The 21,217-nt window shown below is 33.8% G+C and overlaps 1 protein-coding gene across 5 annotated transcripts in view; it reads right to left on the bottom strand.

Moving 5' to 3' along the window:
- Window positions 1–1,870: 1,870 nt before the first annotated feature.
- igl (IQ calmodulin-binding domain containing protein igloo) overlaps window positions 1,871–21,217 on the bottom strand; it is a 244,310-nt gene continuing 224,963 nt past the window's right edge. For all 5 annotated transcript variants that reach the window (XM_074170362.1, XM_074170365.1, XM_074170367.1 and 2 more), the window contains 2 exons: window positions 8,670–8,788; window positions 1,871–2,474 (listed from right to left, as the gene is read on the bottom strand). In XM_074170362.1, the coding sequence (XP_074026463.1) occupies window positions 2,346–2,474; window positions 8,670–8,788 (248 nt within the window). In that variant the 3' untranslated portion in view covers window positions 1,871–2,345. The remainder of the gene's footprint in view (window positions 2,475–8,669; window positions 8,789–21,217) is intronic.

The following is a 21,217-nucleotide window of genomic DNA, read 5'->3' as shown; positions in this document are numbered from 1 at the left end:
TTCAACTTTTTTTGGGTATATTTGAATTCCACGAATTGAAGAATTCAAAACCATATTGGAGAACTTTTGCTATCAGAAGAGCTGAGAATTTCATGAGTGCATACACGTTTCATGCACAAAAATCCGTTTCCGTCATCAAATTGCAGGAAACATCTTGATATTCTGCAGTTATTTTCTAAAATTTGCCTCAATTGTCTGTCGTGGGCTACACCTAGCCGTCGCTCACTTCAATATATATCCAAAACGGTCTCAAAACTCTCAAAAAAAATCATTCAATATTCGAAATTAAAATACTTTTACATAATAAAAATTTTCTTTCATATTCACATATTTTGTGTTGAAAAATAATTGATTGAATAATTGAAACTTTATGTTTTTGGCTATTAATACGTACAAAGCAACAAACTTGAATTAGATTCAGAAAAAACTATCTGGTGTATTTTTCAACAAAGTGCATTCACATTTTTCTTTCTCTATACTCTTTGTAGCATACAAGACTTTGTGAGTAGATCTAATAAATAGGCATATTGTTTTTATATAGATGAATTGAACAAAATAAATAAAAGAAATAAGTAGATTAATTGAAATTCTCAATTTTACGTGAAATAATAATGTTTTTATGATATTGTAAAAATGCAAAAAGTTCTTGTTTTCATATGATCGTAGATATAAGGTTAAATACGAAATACTCACTGAGTGAATACGATAATTTGTAGAAAACAGTTTGGTTTTTCTGTTTATTAATTTGTCTTTTATGACTATTAGAATATTGTTTTTCGTATTCTTCAAAAAATTATGAACATTTCAAAGTATCTGTATGAGGGTGTATTTTTCAAACAAATTGTCACCGACTGATTTCTCCCAAAATATATCCAATAGAAATACTATGTGAAAAAAGGAAGTAGTCCATTGAATGAAACTGCCAATAAATTGTACAGTTTTTCTGAGAATAAGTTAATAATAGATCTTGATAGTCACTTACAAATATCATCGAAATAAGAAATGAAAATGGTTAAAGGAATTCATAATGAATTGAAATTATTTGAAATTCAATGTCTATAGAATCTAATATTCTTGTAGATATACAAGTTAGGCAGTATCTAGATCTGAAGTTATTGTTTATTAGGTAATTGGGTCTTCTTTGACGTATATGTGAGTTTGTTACTGAATGCGCGGTTTCATCGTACTTACCAAGATAAGCTTATTTAGTGGAGGTTTTTTCTCGATAAATTACAAAATATCTTTCATCCTTGATTTTTCTGAGTATCTATTGGAAATATTTTGTTATTTTATATGTATTTATACGTCATAAAGATCATTGGTTTAGTTATAATATATAGAGGGTATAAGAAAGGATCACAAGTTTTGTTTTCAATGCGGAATAATGAGTATTTACTTGGATATACATATTTATATGATCGATCAATCGATCAAAACATTGCAACTCCACGATTTGTCAATCAATACGTAGAATTGGATCTCCTGGGTAGAATGTATCTAACGAAAATACTTTTCCAGAAACCAGTACTGTTTCTGTTTAAAATCTGTTTTTCCATTAACCAGCTGTCGCACCCCTACGAACGACAAGCCTCAGAAGTCGAAACTTGTGCGAGCTAAGGATTAACGAGTTCTTACCTTTCAACGTGTGATTCCTAACTCATTCAATTCATTTTTTACAAGTTCAACTTTACTTCCTCAATAATAGTTATTATCTCGCTTGAAAATAGTTTAATTGATCTAGTTAGACGTCCGGAGAATGTAGTTTATAAAAAGGTGAACAATGAATAATTTGGAATAGAACTTTGTCACTGTTCATAGTCCTCATGTCATACTTTGCATTAATTGTATGTGCAGAAATGCCGGTACATAGCAAAAGTCTGAAAATAGCAAAGTGTAAATTGCATGAGAAGTATGAACAAGCCCATTCCAGTCTATCTTAACATTTTTATGAATTGCTTTCTTCAGAATTTCAATACTAATCAAAATGTGTTCTCTGAATTTTAACTGATAATTATTACAGTTATATATTATCTTTCATTGTAAAAAAATAAAACGTGTCCTTGTCAAATGGAAATGTCCTAATTAGTATTTAGAAATTCGTTCAGATCATCTTCTGCTTCTGTCAAAGTGCTTAGTAAAACGTCCAGAAAACAGTTGTAGTGTGTTGGAAAAGTATACTCGTTGTTGATGCAACTATAATTGAATATTTCTATATCGATTATATACTTCCGGACAATCTTATTAACATTCTCAAATCAATATACAACCTTCAGAAGCCCTCATTCCAATTTGCCTTTATCGTTTGAAATTGCAATATTTTGTCGAATATAAGAGTTGCTGATGATTTATTTATCAGTTGTTTCTTCCTCGTTCTCCTTACGAACCATGTGACCTCTGAACGAAGCCTGAATCTTCACTGCTGCTTTATTCAAATCAGGATCAGTGAGATCGATGTCTGCCAGTTCTTCTTGTTCCTGAAAAATGTTCAAAATTATACCCATTTATCTATACAGGCTGTCCTATGAAAAACCGTTAGTTTTGTTTTGCGTTTTTACGGATACGGGAAATCCATATCCGTATTCGTACATTTTGGTTTGCAGTTTCCACAAGTCCTATATGGGCACTTTACTACAGTTGGGACAACGATATATGTTGGCAAACAAATGAAAACTACTCCGAACAATCTAACTTTTCAATGAATAATTGCTTTTATTGTCCGATGTCTTCGGCTTTATTAGCCGTGGTCAGCAAGTTTTTATACCTGACGTTTCGTCTGCTACTGCGGCAGAAATTATCAAAGACGATGCGGCAACTATCGAAATGATATAATGGGACTAGGTGTCGGAAAGCCGATTGCTCTCGTAACTGATTGGTCCGACCCTTCTTCAATTATTGGGATAAATTTTGTGTTGTTGATGTCTTGTTAATGTTTGAGCTCTCATCCTTCCTTACATTTTCGAACCCACAATAACGATAGAGTATAGTCTCGGGTCAGCAATGGACCCCAGGGATCCATTAAATGAAAATATATCCAGTAGTAACCAAGACATTTGCCAACAAATAAGTATTCAGTTGAAGGAGATTGTAAAAACATTATTTCTTTGAAGGCGCTATAAATAGATATTCCTTTGAATTATACCGTCAACAGACACACTGCACCAATCAATCAAGACCGACTTCGCTTTTTCCATAGGATGAAAATATTACATTTGTTGGGAGTTTAAAGGTCATGATAGAGAGGTTGTATTCTTCAGTTTACTTCGAAAGCGCGTTGAATAAAAAGCTATACAACATGGAAGCTTGTTGTTCGGGAACCTGAAACAACAGCTCTTTGGAGCCGAAAATATCCACTGGCAGAATGTGTGTGGTTATCGACGAAGAAGTCAAGAATCCTCTTATGAGAACAGTACTCTTTTTACATAAAAAACGAAATACCTTCATTAAATAAAGTTATGTCAGTTATTCTTGAAAACAGTTTTTTTAATGATATAAGAAGAACTAGATTTTGGAAGATATAAATATAACAAGAGCTGAACTTCATTTTTGGAAAACAAGATAGGAAGAACATGTTAAAAGAATAATCAGAGATTGTAGAATAAAGAAAAAAGTCAGAACAGAAATCTTTTTTTTATTCGGATTAAACATGGTTCAATGAGGGGCATACCGTCTTAAAGATTTAGCATGACCAGAACATCAAAAGTGAAAGACAAGCCTCCGTAGAAGGTTGGTTCACTGGTTTGAAAATTCCAGTTGGAAAAGGTCGTCGTCTGATCATCATTCACATAGGCAGCGTTGAGGAATTCGTGAAAATGGATTGATGCTGTTTGAATCGAAGAAAAATGAGAATAAGCATCAAGAAATGGATGCCACAGTATTCGAAGAATGCTTTAAAAACATACTTTTAAAACTTCCACAGGGATCCGTTGACATGGAGGTTTTGGATACTAATCTTGCAAATCCTAAAAAACGATCAGGCAAGTCGATTTGTATTGGGAAGGGAGCAGTTTATCCCCATTTACAGCGTCATCACTACAACTCCGGAGCAGAGGGGTGAACAACCCTTGGAATTTGAAGTCACTTACTTTATTCTCATCTTAGCATATGCTCAAAATGGGCACCTCCAGCTTCCATGCAATAATAGAGATTCTGCTGGAATCGTTCTCGAACATTGTGGAGCATTTCTGGAGTGATTTGGCGACATCCATTTGTGATTCGTTGCCGTAAATCTTCGAGTGATGCAGGAGGAGTACAGTAAATTCTGCTTTGCAAATGACCCCACAGAAAGAAATCTAACGGAGAAAGGTCTGGTAATCGTGGTGGCCATTCGATAGTGCCCCGCCTTCCAATCCAGTGATCCGGAAAAGTGATCTAAATACTGCCGAACAGGCAGAGCATAGTGCGGAGGAGCTCCATCTTGTTGAAATATTAACAGATCCTCCCGATAATATCAGTGAGAAGGGGATTGATAGTATCTTCCAGAAGCTCCAGATATATTTGTCCGGTTGAATTGCCTTCTAAAAACAATGGCCAACAATACGGTCACCAAAAATTCCAGCCCATACATTTTATTTTTGTGCACGTTGAGTATGCACTTTATGAAAAATATGAGGATTCGAATAAGCCCAATAGCGACAATTATGGCGATCAACTGTGCCATTTAGAAAAAAAAGAACATTATCCACTGAAGCAAATGTTGAAAACAAAATGTGGTTTTTCCACCGCTCGTTCACTAACCAACTCGCAAAATTGCAAGCGTCGATCGAAATCATCTTCATTCAGTTCTTGCGTTAATCGAATCTTGTTAGGATGCATTTTGTGGGTTTAAAAATAGCAGAATGCTATGTTACAAGATATTTCAAGCGATGTGCGACTCGCCCCCTATTCCCTATTGAAATTCCAAGGGTTGTTCACCCCTTTGCTTCGGAATTGAAGTGACGACGCTCTGAATGGGAAAAAAACTGTCCCCTTCCCTATAAAAATCGATCTGTCTGAGCGTTTTTTCGGATTTGCAAAATTAGTACCCAAAACCTCCATGTCAAGTTTTCGATGGCCCACCCTGTATAACGCATGTTACCACAGTCGAGAAGCTGCCGACAGTGTTGGAGGAAGGCAGATATTACTGAGTGGTTACAAATGAATCAACTATGTTGAAAGCAGAGCTCCTCAACTTGGCTGAACGTGATAAATCTAAAATTTTCAGGTATGTCACCGATGAGATGGCGAAGACTAAAGGAATGTTGGTTCTTCGGTTGCCCCCTTATCACTTTGAATTGAATCTAATAGAGTTGGTTTGGGCTCAAGTTGAAGGATTCATCGCAAGGAATAACAACAAGATCTTCAAACTATTTGAAGTAAAGAAATGACTATGCAGTGCTCTGGAAACAGTTGACCAAGAAGCTTGGCAAACATTTATCCACAAAACAATCAGAATCGAAGCAGGGATGTGGGATCTGGATGATCGCATAGACTCATTATCAGAAAAAATTATTCCAGTTGTCATCAATCCTAATGAAACTGATTCATCTAGTGAAGAATCACTCAACGAATTGTAGACTTTTTTCAGGTTACAAATTATCGCAATATCTTATTCGATGTAAGTATTCCCATTTAATCTATAAAGTTGTTCCTGAATCAACTATAACATCCAGTAAAATATATGAATCTTCATTTCCAAATCAACAAGTAAACGTTTGATTAGCTTCCACTTGTTTTTGACGTGGTTCCTTATTTGGGAGTGTTACCCTCCACACACATATATGATTAAAATGTGTTTTACTGTTAACCAGGCGTTGATTGAAATTCAGATGTTCAAATTCTAACCGCGGAAACCTATTCTGTTTGTACACTTATCTGGTGAAGTTTCGAAGACTGTATCCATCTTCATTATCAAACCTACGATAAATTTAATATTATCAGTGTTAATAATAATATCAAACTGATTTACATCAAAAGACGAATTATAATAACAAATTATAATGTTTTCATTTGAATAGGTTGGATAAAGAAAATAGACAGTAGTTATAACGTCACCAGATGTACATATTTACTTTTATATGCATACTTTCATAAATTCAAGTTAATGATAAATTAGATTTTTTTCAAAGAGCTCATTTATAAAATGCAGTAATTTTTTACCCTTTCTACATCTGTATTTATTTTTAAATTTTATATTCTGATCATTTTATAGGTAGCAATCTTAAATAAAAAAAAAAACTATTTCAAATATAAATTGTCCTTCTCAAAATGAAATATTTAAACAATATTAGTTTTAACGATATTTCAATTATCTTCGCATCATACAGAATATATCACTGGAAAATGTATGTCAATACCCCTAGTCCGACGCCTATTAATACTTCTTTCAATGCAATATGAGCAAAAACCGTCGACAGCTTCTTTTGAGGTTGTTTGTCGCAAGTCACTATTTTAATGGCTCGTTAGCGGCGTTCTCAAGGGGCATTGCCGGAAAAAATATCTAAGTGACTTTGTGGATGAATTTGCAGTGCCATTTGCTTGAGACGACTATGTTGCTTTCGTATTCAAAAAACACTTAATTGTGAGATTTTTACTAAACAATTTTACAAAAATGCAACACGTGTTTTCGAGCGTGTCTTTACTAACTATATTCTAAATATTCAATGTTTAATACACCTAATTTCACAATTTGAAGTACCTATGTGTCAAGTACCTACCTAAGTTTGTGATGAATTGAATTATCTGAGCCTATGTCCCAGTTTTCACATTTAAAAAAATATTTAGTAACGGGGAGTTATTCAATTCTAATTGATCATTCAGTAAATTACCTGAATTCCTGACTCTATTGATTTCAAAACATTCTAGAAGATTGAGTTTCAAACTCTTCTCAATGCAACCATTGCCGCATCGCCTCTAATAATGTCTGCCGCAGTAGCAAACGAAACATCAAGTATAAAAACCTGCAAAAACGGCTAATAAACCCGGACATAGAACAATGTGTTAGACACCGGCCGTGCGAAGGCCTTCACACTTCACTTCACTCCCCTTTACCTTTTTGTGTTGTTATTAATTATTATGAAAACATTATATCTTATATTCCAATTCTCCACTCCGATATCTGGCCCGTAGAAATTATTTGTCGAACGATAGTAATACGTCATCAATTTGTCTCAAAATCTGAGAAATTGCTATTGAATCACGTTTGTATTGAGTACAAGCTATATCATCCAAACAAGAGATCAAACTAATTAAACGAGAACGTTAACTGTTTTAATTTCTTTATTCATTTGTAAAAGAAAAATTCAAATTATGAAAGTATGTATTTTATTGATGACATATTTGTATATTTTTTCGTCGTCTCAGCTGTATCGATTTTCAACAAAAAACGTCTATATATATATGATGCTAACTTGCGTCGATATACCGCATCTTAGTGTTTTCAATAGTTGGTATAAATGGTAATAGTACAATAATTGTGTACAATGGTACAATAATTGTGTTAGATCACTAGCATCTAGCTAGATACTGTCAGTGATAATCGAGTAGACAAAATATCATTGGCGTGTTATCCACATGTATCAGATCTGAATTTGAACATTTCTGCATTAAGGTCAGTAGCAAACAAAAAAGCACAAGGAGTGAAATTATACGAATTGTGGTTTTGGGTCATGGTGAGATGGAGCACACACACGACAGAGCACATAATTTTCCATTTCTGGTAATGGAATGGACCGTGTAGATGATCTCCGAAACCTTTTCAGATTCTCAATCCCAGGTTCCAGTGATAGAAAAAGTTATTCATAAGTCAGATGCAAAGCAAATTCTATCAAACCGGCTTCTTTATATATCCTTGGTTTATCTGAAAACAGTGAAAAGAGTGAAAAATTTTAAATGTTCTGAAGGATTCTGCAATTTGAAGTTTTCATTGATTTGAAGAGCAACAATTGGTAATGAAGACATATTAGGTAATTATTATTATAAACAGTATTATTTGTAGGTTAAAATTGGAAGACAAATATTGCAAATATAGTTCGTTGAGTAAGATAAAAAAATGCTCGTGAGTTCATAACTAGAGTGATGTAAAACATGAAAGCCATAATGATTGTTGGAAAAGCATATTTGTTTTTTTTTGTGAATTTGCCGCAATTGATTCACCACCTTACACTTCAAATTATTGCCGTTTTTGAAGGACTCCACCAACACTTTCACTCAAAACTCAAACATTTTGTGAAACAATACTTTTGAATAACTTTCAAACTTGTATATTACAACTAACAATGGTGTTAAACTACAAAAAAAAACTATTCAATGTATCATTGATATTACCCTGACTTTAAAAACAGGATCAATGACAGAGTTGACGTTGCTCTCCCATCACGGCTAATTACTGAAGTGGGCTGGGACGCAACTATTGAAACAAGCGACTCTAGTTTTCATATATTTTGAGAAACACATTAAAATGGAGAAATTACATCAATGAATTTTTTTTTATTGACGGAAATCTGAATGGTGAAAGGTATTTAAATCTTTTGCACGATACCTAGGATAACTGAATAACTGGCTGATATAATTCAGTAGGTCGGAGCACCTCCACTATGCTGCTTTGTATTCAACCGACTTTTTCAAATTTATTCCAAGACATAAAGTTATAGTATAACTATTAAGAAAATTAAACAACAAAAATAAAAACTCACTTTTTCGTTCATAACCATTGGCCCATCATCAGCAGAATCCGTTTTCTTATCAGCTTCATGCTTTCGCGTCATGTGCCCTCTGAAGGAAGCCTGAATTTTTGTGGCAGCGTCACAAAGTTCTGAAAACAAAGTTATCCAGTTATTGTCAAAGATGACTGGAGGTTCCTTAGTTTACAGATTTTTGACACGCATAATCGATTTCTTTCAGATAAGTAGAGATAAAACGCGAATGATCGAACTTCCTTTTCCAAGCTATTTCTCCAGATCTCGTAGGATTGCGATCAAAATTAAAACTACAGTCGCTTTCACGAGAAATGGGCAGCCTTATAATCTATGATAAAAAACTCTGCTTTTTTGATTTGATTTTCGTCCAATGTATAAATTTGGAACTTTCAAATCTAAATATTCCAAATATTGTTAGAAAATCTCAACTATGACATTGCCGTTTTTATTATTTTCATTTTTTGGAGTCAACGGCATCAAGTACACTGGTCATTAGCCTCGTTTTCTAGGTAGGTAATGCTACTAACTCCTCGAGCCACCTAGGGAGTATCATGTCTATGATACTAGATATTTTCTTGAGAAAAATATCTGGTTGAGGTGGGGATCAAACCCTCGACCCAAAACTGTTTATTATTATGTTGCTTTTGTCTGAGCGCAGAAATTGTTTCATCTACTGTTGCTCTCACTCAGAAAGCAGAGACAGAAACTTACGTCCTGGAACAGGTTCCTGGAGAAGAACTACTTAGATTAAACAACAATACATTAAAAAGCCGACAAATGAATTTGCAGGTAGTGGTTCCACTAGTTATAGTCTATTTCAAAAGAGTGTAGAGTAATAAATCATGAAGTGTCATAAAATTTGCCTGAATTTCGTTGTCGTCCATGGGCGTAGGCAAATCTTAGGATTATTAAACTTAATAATTAAAGTAAATTAAAAATTACAGACATAGATAATAATAAAAGGCCATTTTTGGGAAGTAATTTGGTCTAAAACTAAGTACCTACATGTATTTAGGTAAGTAAAATTTCTTAAAAAAAGATTAAGATTAATTTTAGTGGTTCTTGTAAACTTATTTAATATGCAATTTGGGTTCATATACTTGAGCATGATTTCTCAAAAAAGGGTTAACACTTAGTTCCGAGGTGCCATGTCATTATAATAATCCCATTTTGACCCTGCCCACCAATCATGCAATACCTATTAAACCCAGGTAATTAAGAAAAAGGGTTTAAATATATTGTAATGGTGTCTTAAACATTCGAGTTATAATAGTAATTGTTACTACACCAATTAAACGTACAGTGATATTGTGATATAGAAATAGTGAAAAAGTTATAAAATGGGGACATTTACTCCAAAGAAAAGAAGTGTAAAAAATTCTCCGCTATCTGTTTGCGAAAAAGTTATAATTTTAAATGTATATGATTGCATAAAACACGATCACCCTAGTTTGTCTGTGCAAGAAAGTGTTGAGCGATGTGCCCGAATGACTGGAATTGGACAGTCCACGATTTTTAAATTATTGCGAGAAAGAAAGATATCAGGCCAGGTAAGTCCATGCAAGAGAAAATCAGGAAGACCAATAAAAATCTTAGATGAAGACACCAAATGTGACATTCGAAGAAAAGTTCATTCGTTTTATTTTAAAAAGGAAATACCCACTCTTGAAAAAATATTTATCGAGATAAGCCAAGATAACGATATTCCTTTGATATCCAGAAAACTTTTATAGAAAACTTTAAAAAGTATGAATTTTGCCTGGGAAAAGCACAATCGAAAGGCACTATTACTGGAAAGTGATGAAATTGTTTGCTGGAGACGAAAATATTTGACAACTATAAAGCAGTACCGCAGAGAGCAAAAGAAAATTTTTTATCTTGATGAGACGTGGATAAACGAAGGTTATATAGTCAAAAAAATGTGGCAAGATAAAAATATAACAAGTTCTCGCCAAGCTTTCATAGAAGGCCTTTCGACGGGTATTAAAGTGCCTTCGGGAAAAGGGAAGAGGCTTATAATTGCTCACATTGGAAGCGAAGACGGATTTTTAAAAGAAGGTTTGTTAAGCTTTGAGTCGTGCCGGACGGGAGATTATCATGAGGACATGAATTCGGATGTCTTCGAAGACTACTTCGGGGAAATGTTAAAATTTCTTTCAGCTGATTCGGTCGTGGTTATGGATAATGCAAGCTACCATTCAAGGCGCTTAGAGAAGGTACCAACTTCAGCTTAGAGAAAGCAAGAAATTATTAACTGGCTGTCAAATAAAGGTATTCAGTTTGAGACGAATTCAGTAAAGAAGGAACTACTAGCCATAGTAAAACAACATAAATCTCGCTTCATGAAATATGCCGTAGAAGATGTAGCAGAAAAGTATAAAGTAACTGTGCTGCGCCTACCGCCATATCATTGCGAATTAAATCCTATAGAACTTATATGGGCACAAGTTAAAGGATATGTTGCAAGGCACAATACCACATTTAAAATGAAAGATGTCAAGGTATTGTTTGATCAAGCCATTATGGAAATCACATCAGAAAACTGGCAAAAAGCAATCCAGCATATTTTAAAAGAGGAAGATAAAATGTGGGAACTGGACAACTTGGTCGATCAGGTGGTTGACCCTATAATTATAACACCAGGGGATGATGACAGTTCTTCGGATGAAGACTATACTGATGTAGAATAATTTAATTGAATTGTAAATATACTGTAGCGGGATAAGCAATCTGGACAGAGACCAGTGTATCAGTGACAGTGACACTTTTGCTTAGGTTAGGGTTTAGAATTAAGGGTAGTCTGAATAATTATTTTCTCGGAAGGTTCTCGAAAATTGTACCTAGTAATCTCTAGAACATTCAATTAGGGTATAAATAGAGTGTTGTTAAACGTTAAGGGAAGTTCACAGTTTTAGTATTGTTCAAGTGTCAAATTGTAATAACGTATCCAGTAAAGTTCTTGTCGTTTTTGTGAATAAATTGATTTAAAGTCCCCACAAGTGTTTCAATACGTAAAGTTCGTTCGTGTGTGTTTGTGAGTATTTCCCGATTTCGGTTCGTATATATTTTATTGTTACATTTTATATTTTTTTAATAACACTGTTCTGCTGTATTAAATTTTTATTTCCTTTAATATAATTTTTATGAATGCATATTCTTTTGGCAATTATCCCACTAGCGCGCCTCTGGCTCAGTATTTATCCGTCGATAACAATGGACAAATCCCTTAAAACAGGGTGATACCTACCTGCTCTTTATGAAACGACATAATTTTGCAATGCGGACTAGGGAAGTGACAGAATTTATTGACGGATCACCCTGTAGCGCTTTTGAATACTTAATGAGATTTTATTACTCTACACTCTTTTGAAATAGACTATAATTACCAAAAATTTATTAGGATAATCATCATTTAACAAACAAAGTCCACATCGTACCAAAAAACTTTAGGTATATAAACAGCTAACCCTTGTCTTTAGATTCAGTATCAATTTGCTTCTCCTGAAGATGCTAACCTTGTAAGCGAAACGCGCCTTGGGTGCAAAAATATCAGTTTTGTGTTAGGGTAATTGATCTCTAGAGAAAGTTTTCAACTTTTACACCAAAGGTTCCAATCTCATCGTTTAAACCGATTTTTGTGAAAATCTTAGTGTTTTTGGTTACTTTCATAAATATGGCTTTCTGGAGACCTTTTGAAACAAATGATAACATTACGTGTGAGGAATCTGTGTCAATCGACAGGGATCCGGAATTTGAAAATAAGGACTTACTTGTTCAAGTTCAGCGAGTAATTTTGAATATTCATGAATGCTTGAAGAAGGAAAACTGTCACACTCTACAGAATGCAATTGTGAATAGAATATGCGAGTTAACGAAACTATCTCGTTCGACAGTTCTTCGAGTCATTAAAATAGGGGATGTCATTGACCATGCAATGAAACGAAAACAAAGAAATAAAAAATTCGCAAACGTTGATGGTGCTACAAAAGATGTGATTCGGCGAACAATTTATGGTATATACCAAAAAAATGAAGTACCAACTTTGGAAATGATTTGGTATAAATTATTCGACAATCCCGATTACAATTACAAATCTTTAGAAACTCTACGAGGTGTCTTATTGTCTTGTGGTTTCGAATATAAAAAATTGAACAATCGGATGGTCATAATGGAATCGACACGCATTGTTCAACTCCGACAAGAATATTTGAGGCGAATGAAAAGCTACAGGGAATCCAGCAGACATATAATCTACCTTGACAAAACTTGGTTTGACACCCATGATGTTGTCAAATATGGCTGGGTAGACGAAACCAAGTATTGTGCTTTGAACACACCTTCTTCAACAGGAAAACGTGTTATAATTTTGCATGCCGCAAATGAAAGTGGTTTCGTACCTAACGCTTTGCTTCTGTCGGCCAAAAATATAAAAGATTCGTCTGCTGATTACCACGATTACCACGGTTTTATTTGAAACCTAGTTCAGTGAGCAGCTTCTACCGGTTATTGTTATGGATAACGCTTCGTATCATTCTCGGTTATTGACTACAATACCAAACAATAACACAAAAAAAGCAGATATTATTGATTTCATTCGAAATCAAGTAACTGAAAAACTACCACTGAAAAATAATATGCCTCGACGATGTCGAGGCGGGAATTCCTTCTCTGTGTTGTTCCAATTGGTATTGGAAACACTATATAACGTTATATATATACATACAAGAATTTTATCTTGTTTTTGTTCCCCTTTTGGAGATAGCTGCGACGATGGACGGACACACGTTTCTCACACACATAATGAATGGAATGTTTCGATTTACAGCACTTATAGGACATTTTCTAGGAGCTACTCACTGTCACCACTCACTGATATCGATGTTCAGGTCTCAGTAAATATTCTACCAGTAGGTTTTTATATCTTTACTTTCAGAGTAATTTATTATCAATAGGTTTTTCCTCACTAACTATCGAATTGAATAAGTACGTTACGGATTTTGCTCAGGAAGTTATCTTTATCTGGACTATATACTGTCATCGTAAACAATCAATGTTAAATTATGTATTCGAATGTTGAAAGATAAGATCTCACTAATCCGCAACTCGCTCAAGTTTCGACTTCTGAGAATTGTCGTTTTTAACGGGATGACAACTAGTTGAAGAAAAAACAGATTTTGTCAAGAAAGTTTCATACTCGTTCGACTCGACCTTATCTTATACAGGTACTAATTAGAAATGAATTGAAAATTGAAGTTACTGCTGCAAAAATCCGTTTTGTTCCTAGAAGTTTCGATTTGAAAACACTTGATTTCAAAATTCTACTAAATAGTTTAATTTTTCTATGAAATTATTTGGAATTCATAAAATCTGAATGCTTTTCTCTCTCCAAGCATTTTTCCGTTCAAGCACGCCCCTAGTTCAAGTTTGGTGAGGTGACCTGTATGTGTTCAACTACTTTTCCTCTTATCAGTGACCCAGTTTCATCTTTCTGGAACTTTAAAACTTATCTGTGAGGTTCAAGTTGCGTTCAATCTTTGAAGTGATTAATACAAATGTTACCAGAGGATTTACTAAATATATAGCGTTCGTGATAAATGTATCCTTAAAGTTGGAACTCTCCCAACTCATCTCTCTAAATACCCTTCTTGTGAATAGAATTGGTGGTGCGATGTTAAAATTTAAGATACATCTTGAATGATGATGGAGAATAGTGTGATACAAGAAGTTCTCGGAGAGTTCGTCTCCGAAATAGTTCGAGTTCGGAACATGGTTAGCTTTGATGGAATCTCATTTCGGATATTATTTGAAAGTTTCGTTTATTCATACTAGTGAGGAAAGGTTCCCTCAAGGGTTACGTCAGTTTATTCTTTTTTCTAATATTAAAAAAAATGCTTATTATGAATACAAAACGCTGAGAGAATGATCAATTGAAATTTTGTGATTTCGTTGTAATATGCCACAGCAGGTATAGGCGGGTTAATGATACTTTACCGGGTCCATTCTATTTTTGTATCGTAAACGGGTCGCGGCGTTTTTGTCGTTTTCTACCTGCAGTGGCGTGCGTTTGGGTATCTGATTAAAATAACCATGTTTATTCATGTACGAATATACAACTAATACTGTTATAATCTGTTCAATTTGAAATATTTACATTATGTACTTATTGAAGAAGATATTAGGTGTAATAAAAAATCATGGTGTGTTAATATCATATAAATTCGATTAATCTTCATAGAATGGTATGATTAAAAATTTTGCAATTTTTTCAACTAAGTGTTCTCTTCTTTCATAACATCTTCAATATATTTTCGCCATTTTTCTGAATCGATATTTTTTAAGGACTCCCTAAAGTATATTTTGACATATTTTGTTCCAATTTTCGTGTCTCTTCTTGCAACGAAACTCTTCAATTGAGCCCACATGAATTTAATAGGATTAGGATTAGGTGGCAGATGCATAATAATAATAATATTTAGTTTTTGTGCCATCTAGTTGACTACATATTTCGTGAAACGAGATCTATTCAAACATACTATGGATAGTAGTTGTGAAAGAAAGGTTTTGGCTTTCTACTTCTCCATCTTGATACAAAAAATGTAGGAATCTCCCAAAGAAAGGAAGGAAGAAATTTCAAAAATTAGTTTTATATAAAGATGTGTAGATCGTGTGAAGAAGTAATTTTCAGGCACAAACTGGAAGAAAAAACCATCTAGATACAGCTATTTTCATATAAACATTGAATTACATGAATGAAAAATACTTTCGAAACAAATACTTTTATATGAACCCTGGATTATACGAAAAACAGTAGTTCTCTTTGACCATACTTTCATCAAATGGTATGTTTTTGTGGGAGCCACTCTTTCAACACTTCTGGAATGATAACTTACAATATTTAATAAACATAGAGTTAGGTGAAATGAGGTCTAACATTTGCTCAAAATATTCTTTGAATATTTGTTTGAAGGTGGTTGAAAATGTTTCGTTAGCATTTCATTAGATACTTCGGACTTCCATTGTCTAATATGATATAAATTGATTTGAAATCCTTGAAAGAATCTGTAAAAAATTAAAAAGATTAGCTGAAAAATAACAATTATACTAAGCAAAAAAACTGAAATCACAATGAAATAAAATATAGCCAACAACCAAAAAAAACTATTAACGAGAGATTAAAATTTAAAAAATATCAACAAGAAATGAAAATTTTAAATTAAAAGATTCCAACCCAAGTTATTTCACGACGTTTCAGTTATCAACCGAAGACGATTGTTGGATACCAACAATCGTAACGTCGTGAAGAAACTTGGCTTGGAATCTTTTAATTTTTATTTCTTGTTAATACTTTTTTTCATTTTCTTTTCTCATTAATAATTAATTTTTTTTGTTTTTTTTTGGTTGTTGCCTATATTTTATTTCATTGTAATTTCAGTTTTCTTTTTGCTTAATATAATTGTTATTTTTCAAATCAATTTATATCATATTGGAAGTCCGAACTAATGAAATATTCTTTGAATACATTGCCGTTCACATCGCAAAAATGTTTTGACCCTAACATCAATAAACCGTCCTCAGCAAAACCATCAACACTTTCAATGTAGGTTATAATCAGTCGCTTTTATTTTCCAGAAGGCGACTTCAATCCGATAGAACAGTCTCCTAAAAATGTTTGACGTGAACTTGTAATATTTTTATTTTGTCACACTTTTCCAACGAAACCAAGTTTCGTCCAGATGAAAAATCTTTCCACTCTTACTTGGAAAATCTCTCATCTGCCTCACTTTATGTATCCTTCAGCAATTAATTCCATCATTTTCAATCGAGAGCGATTTTCTGTTTTGTTTTTCCCAATTGAAATTTAAGTTTTCCACAATTTCTTTCTCTCCACCAATGGAAACATAATTTGCTCTTCTTTCAAGGTTCCCATTATTTTTTCGAGGGTCGGTAATTCTTTCTTGAAATAAAATGACTGTACTGTTCTTTTCATTGCAATTCTGCAGTTTTCATCAACAGTCACAGTTTTTCTTCCTCAAGATGGTTTTGTTATTTCATAGCTTCATTTTTTCTCTGATTCTTGAATTTATATACAGGCAATTTATTTAGGCTTATCCCACTATTGCTATCTGTCAAATTGAACAAAAGTCTTCTATCTTAGGTAACTAGAATAATCTCATTTGAATTCGTGAATATCAGTGGTTGTTTTTGAAATATTCGCTAAAAACTAGAATCATTGAATTTCGTTTTTTGGCTCTACCGCCTCCATTTAGAATAATATAAAAAAAATTGAGTAACTTTCAATACTGTTCTATATATGTTTTAATCTGATTTAAACCACTTTGCAATGCGTTTCGTTAATTGGATTTCATTATCAACTTTATTTTTTTTTAAATACGGACCACTAGTATTTTTTTCATCAATTTTTGTAGCCACTGTAGTAACAAATTCAGCTATGTATTATAATAATACATGTGTTTCCCGACGTTTGTCTGCGAAAAAAGAACATCAATATTTTTTTTAATTAGAAAAAACCGCATCAGCCGCAGCTATTAGCGTCAAACATATAAAATAGAATATTTTATTGGTGTTGAAATAAACATCAAGTTTTTACACAGGTCAATACAGCACAGATACCGAAATATAACTTAAATTTTTTTTTTTTTCAAAATAAATGAGTTTTATTTACAAAAATGAGATGTTGAAAAAAATCACAAAATTGAAGAAACTAAAAGTTAAACTTTCCCTCGGTTATCTTGAAGGCGCGATTTTGTTCCATCCTTTACATAAAAGAGGACGTATGCTTCTCCACTCACAAGCGACTTTGGTGAAATTGGTGACACGTGTGAATCGTTGTATTTGTGCCACGCGCTAGTATACCACAAAGAACCGACCAATTGAGTTTGTGGCAATGCTTAGATTATTTTACAAGAGAAGAAACTTTGGATGGAATTGAAAAACCGACGTGTTCGAAATGCAAGGAAAGGAGAAAATGCATAAAGTCCCTATCAATCCACAAGTTTCCCTATATTTTAGTAATACATTTAAAAAGATTCTCTACAACTGAAAATAGAGGCAAATTGAATGATGTCATCGAATTTCCTCTAGAAGGATTGGATATGGACAATTTTGCAGGAGAAAATGTGGCTACTTGTTATAATCTATATGCACTTTTAAATCACAGTGGGACTACTAACAGAGGACATTATACAGCATACTGCAGACACCCGTATACTAGCGCGTGGCACAAATACAACGATTCACACATATAAAATATATCTAAAATATGCAGTTGTTTACATTACAGTTTAAATAAAATGTTACATTCTTTGAGAAATTGTTGTCCGTATTGGTATTTTGGAAAATTTAACTTAGGACGGAGGGAATTTTAATGTTCAGTGTCTCAACTGTGAAGAGTGGGTACTCTACCAGAACATGCTTAACAGTCACAGCCATTTCAAACGCGAAACATTTTGGTGGCGGTTCTTTCCTCAGTAGATGTTCAAGCGTAAGGCGAGTGTGGCCCAATCGTAATCTGGTAACTATGACTTGATGGAACCGGTTTGTTGCTTTGTTGTACCAAGGATATGATGTAGATTTGATTGCCCTAAGTTTTGTGTAGTCCCAAAAATGAAGAAATCAATACCTTAGAATTTAAAGATACATCCACTCCGCACATATTTTCCTGATATTTTTTGGAAAATAACATAGTGAAATGAGTTTAATTATTTAACGTGAGCCATGATTATCAGACTATATACCTATAATTGTCAAATTTAATGTCAAGTACTTATATAATCATTCGATTCGTGTGAATTTGTTAGGAGAAATCCTTGAATTTTTCTAAAACGAGAAAGTCGATATATTTTTCGTATACGAGAGATATTTGAGAAATGCTACTGGATCTCCAGCTTTGTATGGGGAAGTGTTCTCTGAGAGAAGTCAGCCATCCAAATATATTTTCAACGCATTGAGAGGAGTTTCAGGAATCATGCATATGGTTCATTTGAAAATTCCTCGTGAGAGTTGTAAAATAACTTAAAGAGGTGGCGATAGATACTGAAATTGGTGTTTTAGGTGAGTTCAGACGACATTCGCAGTAATAATAAAGTGATATTCATTCCATTCAGAATTTGTGGAATACCAAAAAAATTGAGAACAGAGAAGTATCATTGAGAAATATTGCGTATCACAGTGCTATACCGATTACGTCAGTTCAATAAATTTTGAGAAGGAATACATTTAAACCTTACAAAGTCAAAAACATCCACCATTTGCGTTTAACGGAATTTGATAGGAGAAAAATTTTTTGAAGATGGCTACTCAGTTATCATCAGAATAACCTAAATCTGTAATAAAACTATATGGCGTGATGAGTACATTCACAAATAACGGATAATTCACCAGAAATATTCATTATCACTGACGACAAGAAAAGTCCTTCCTACATAGGGCCAAACATTTCCAAGATAGATTTGAAGTAAATGGTCCCTACTTTTTTAGACATCTTTGATAGGGGAAATATATTAAGAATTCTTGTCGGATTCTCTAGTTGTGTTAATGTAAGATTTGCCCCTGAATATTCTGAGAAAATATCAGTATTCGCATCATGATGGAGCTCCGCCACATTGCAAAAACTATTTCCAGAGATTTTCTCAATACGACCATGCCAAGACGATGGGTAGGAAATAATGATCCAATCAAATGGCCACCACGTTCACCTCACCTGACCCTTCTGATCTTTTCGTTGTGTAGCTTTATTAGACAAGGTATCTGGTTCAACTTTTGGCAATGTTGACGAGTTAAAATACAGTTAAGAGGGCTTGCATGGCTATATCTCCACAAATGCTGGAAAATGGCCATAAAAATACCATTGCAAGAGCAAATATGTGTTAAAAATGTATTTATAACTGTGAGTTCTACACCCAAAAAACATTGATCCCTACTTTTTGAGGTAGCTGTGACCGGGAATTGAATGATCATACAGTGATGATGAGAAAAACGTCGGGAAACACATGTATTGTAATTTGTTACAAAAATCGATGAAAAAACTGGTGGCAGTATTTAAATAAATAAAGTCGATAAAGGAATCTAATGAACAGAACGTCGCATTGCATTTTGGTTTCAGTCAGATTATCTGTTGGAAAAATGTGTTTTTCCGTTTACCAGCTGTCGCCTCCTCACGAACAACAGCTCTCAAAAGTCGAAACTTGTGCGAACTAAGAACTAACAAGATCTTACCTTTCAAAGTGTGATTTCTAACACGGGTTGGACTATAGGAAATGGAAATCGATCGTCCGGCCTTGCGGTTCGAACCACCGGTTCACACACTGGTCGATTGATGAGTGGAGCAAACCACCCACGTCAACCCACCAGGCTACCTCCCCATTATAACAAATATGAAAGAGTATTGGAAAGGTCGGTCGGTAGCCGATCGGTTCGACGTGGGTGCCTTGTTCACTCACTCGAATTGACCGCCGTGTTGGTCGGTGGTTCGAGCCTCAGGCTGAAAAATCGATTTTCACTTGCTATCGTCCAACCCGTGTTAGGAATCACACGTTAAAAGAGAATACCTCGTTAATCCTTAGTTCGCACAAGTTTCTACTTCTAAGGGTTGTCGTTCGTGAGAGTGCGACAGCTGGTTAACGGAAAACGGATTTTTAAACACATTTTTTTCCTCTCCAAAAACGAAATTCAACAATTCTAGTTTTTGGGGAATATTTCAAAAACAACCAGTGATATTCCCGATTCGAAAAGAGGTGGTTATTTTAGTTGCTCATTCGGTTTTACTGAAGCGAAAACTGAAGTAACAACCATTTTGAATCACATAATAAGTATAATTTACTAATAACACTGATTAAAATGCAAGGATTTCATCATCAATTAATATTCTTCAGGTTATGAAGTGCGTAATTGAAGTATTATTAATTTCATAAACTACACCTCACGATTTGATTTCCACAAACTTTATTTGAAAAATATATCACGACATGTTTCGCTAACACAGTAGCTTCTTCAACTGTGTTTGAATACTACAAGTTGCTTCTTACGCTAATATTTATATACCACAGGTAACTACAACTTCCTCCATCAAATTACCTAAACATCTACAATTCTTGTATACCCGAGGTACCTTTTCAATTATGATTACCTGAAGTATATTCACTTTTACATCAATACTTCCTAGGTTTTTTTGAAAAAACAAGTTCAATAATCTAATAATAATAATCTAATCAATGATCTATTCAAATCCAGTTTGTCATTCATTAGAATGTTTGAATTTTTAGGTTCATCAATTTCCATTGCTTATTAGATCCGATCGAATCGTGACGTCATCCATTTCCCAGAAAAAATTTAAAATATCTCATGTATGCCTGTGGAGGTATGTGATACATTAAAAAGTGATTTTCATAGAAAGTAATGAAAATTTCCAATTGATATTCAAAAGTGAAAACAGTTTTCGGTTTTTAATAAAAAAATTATTTTATTTTTGTTTCTCACCGTGTATATATGCAGATAAAAAATGTCTTTGGGATTTATTATATTAAATC

The sequence above is a fragment of the Leptinotarsa decemlineata genome, unplaced genomic scaffold (assembly GCF_025532065.1).
Source record: "Leptinotarsa decemlineata unplaced genomic scaffold, Ldec_3_MD MMD2_P_RNA_scaffold_11, whole genome shotgun sequence".
In the NCBI taxonomy this organism is placed as follows: Eukaryota; Metazoa; Arthropoda; class Insecta; order Coleoptera; family Chrysomelidae; genus Leptinotarsa; species Leptinotarsa decemlineata.
This window is presented reverse-complemented; position numbering and strand designations above follow the sequence as displayed.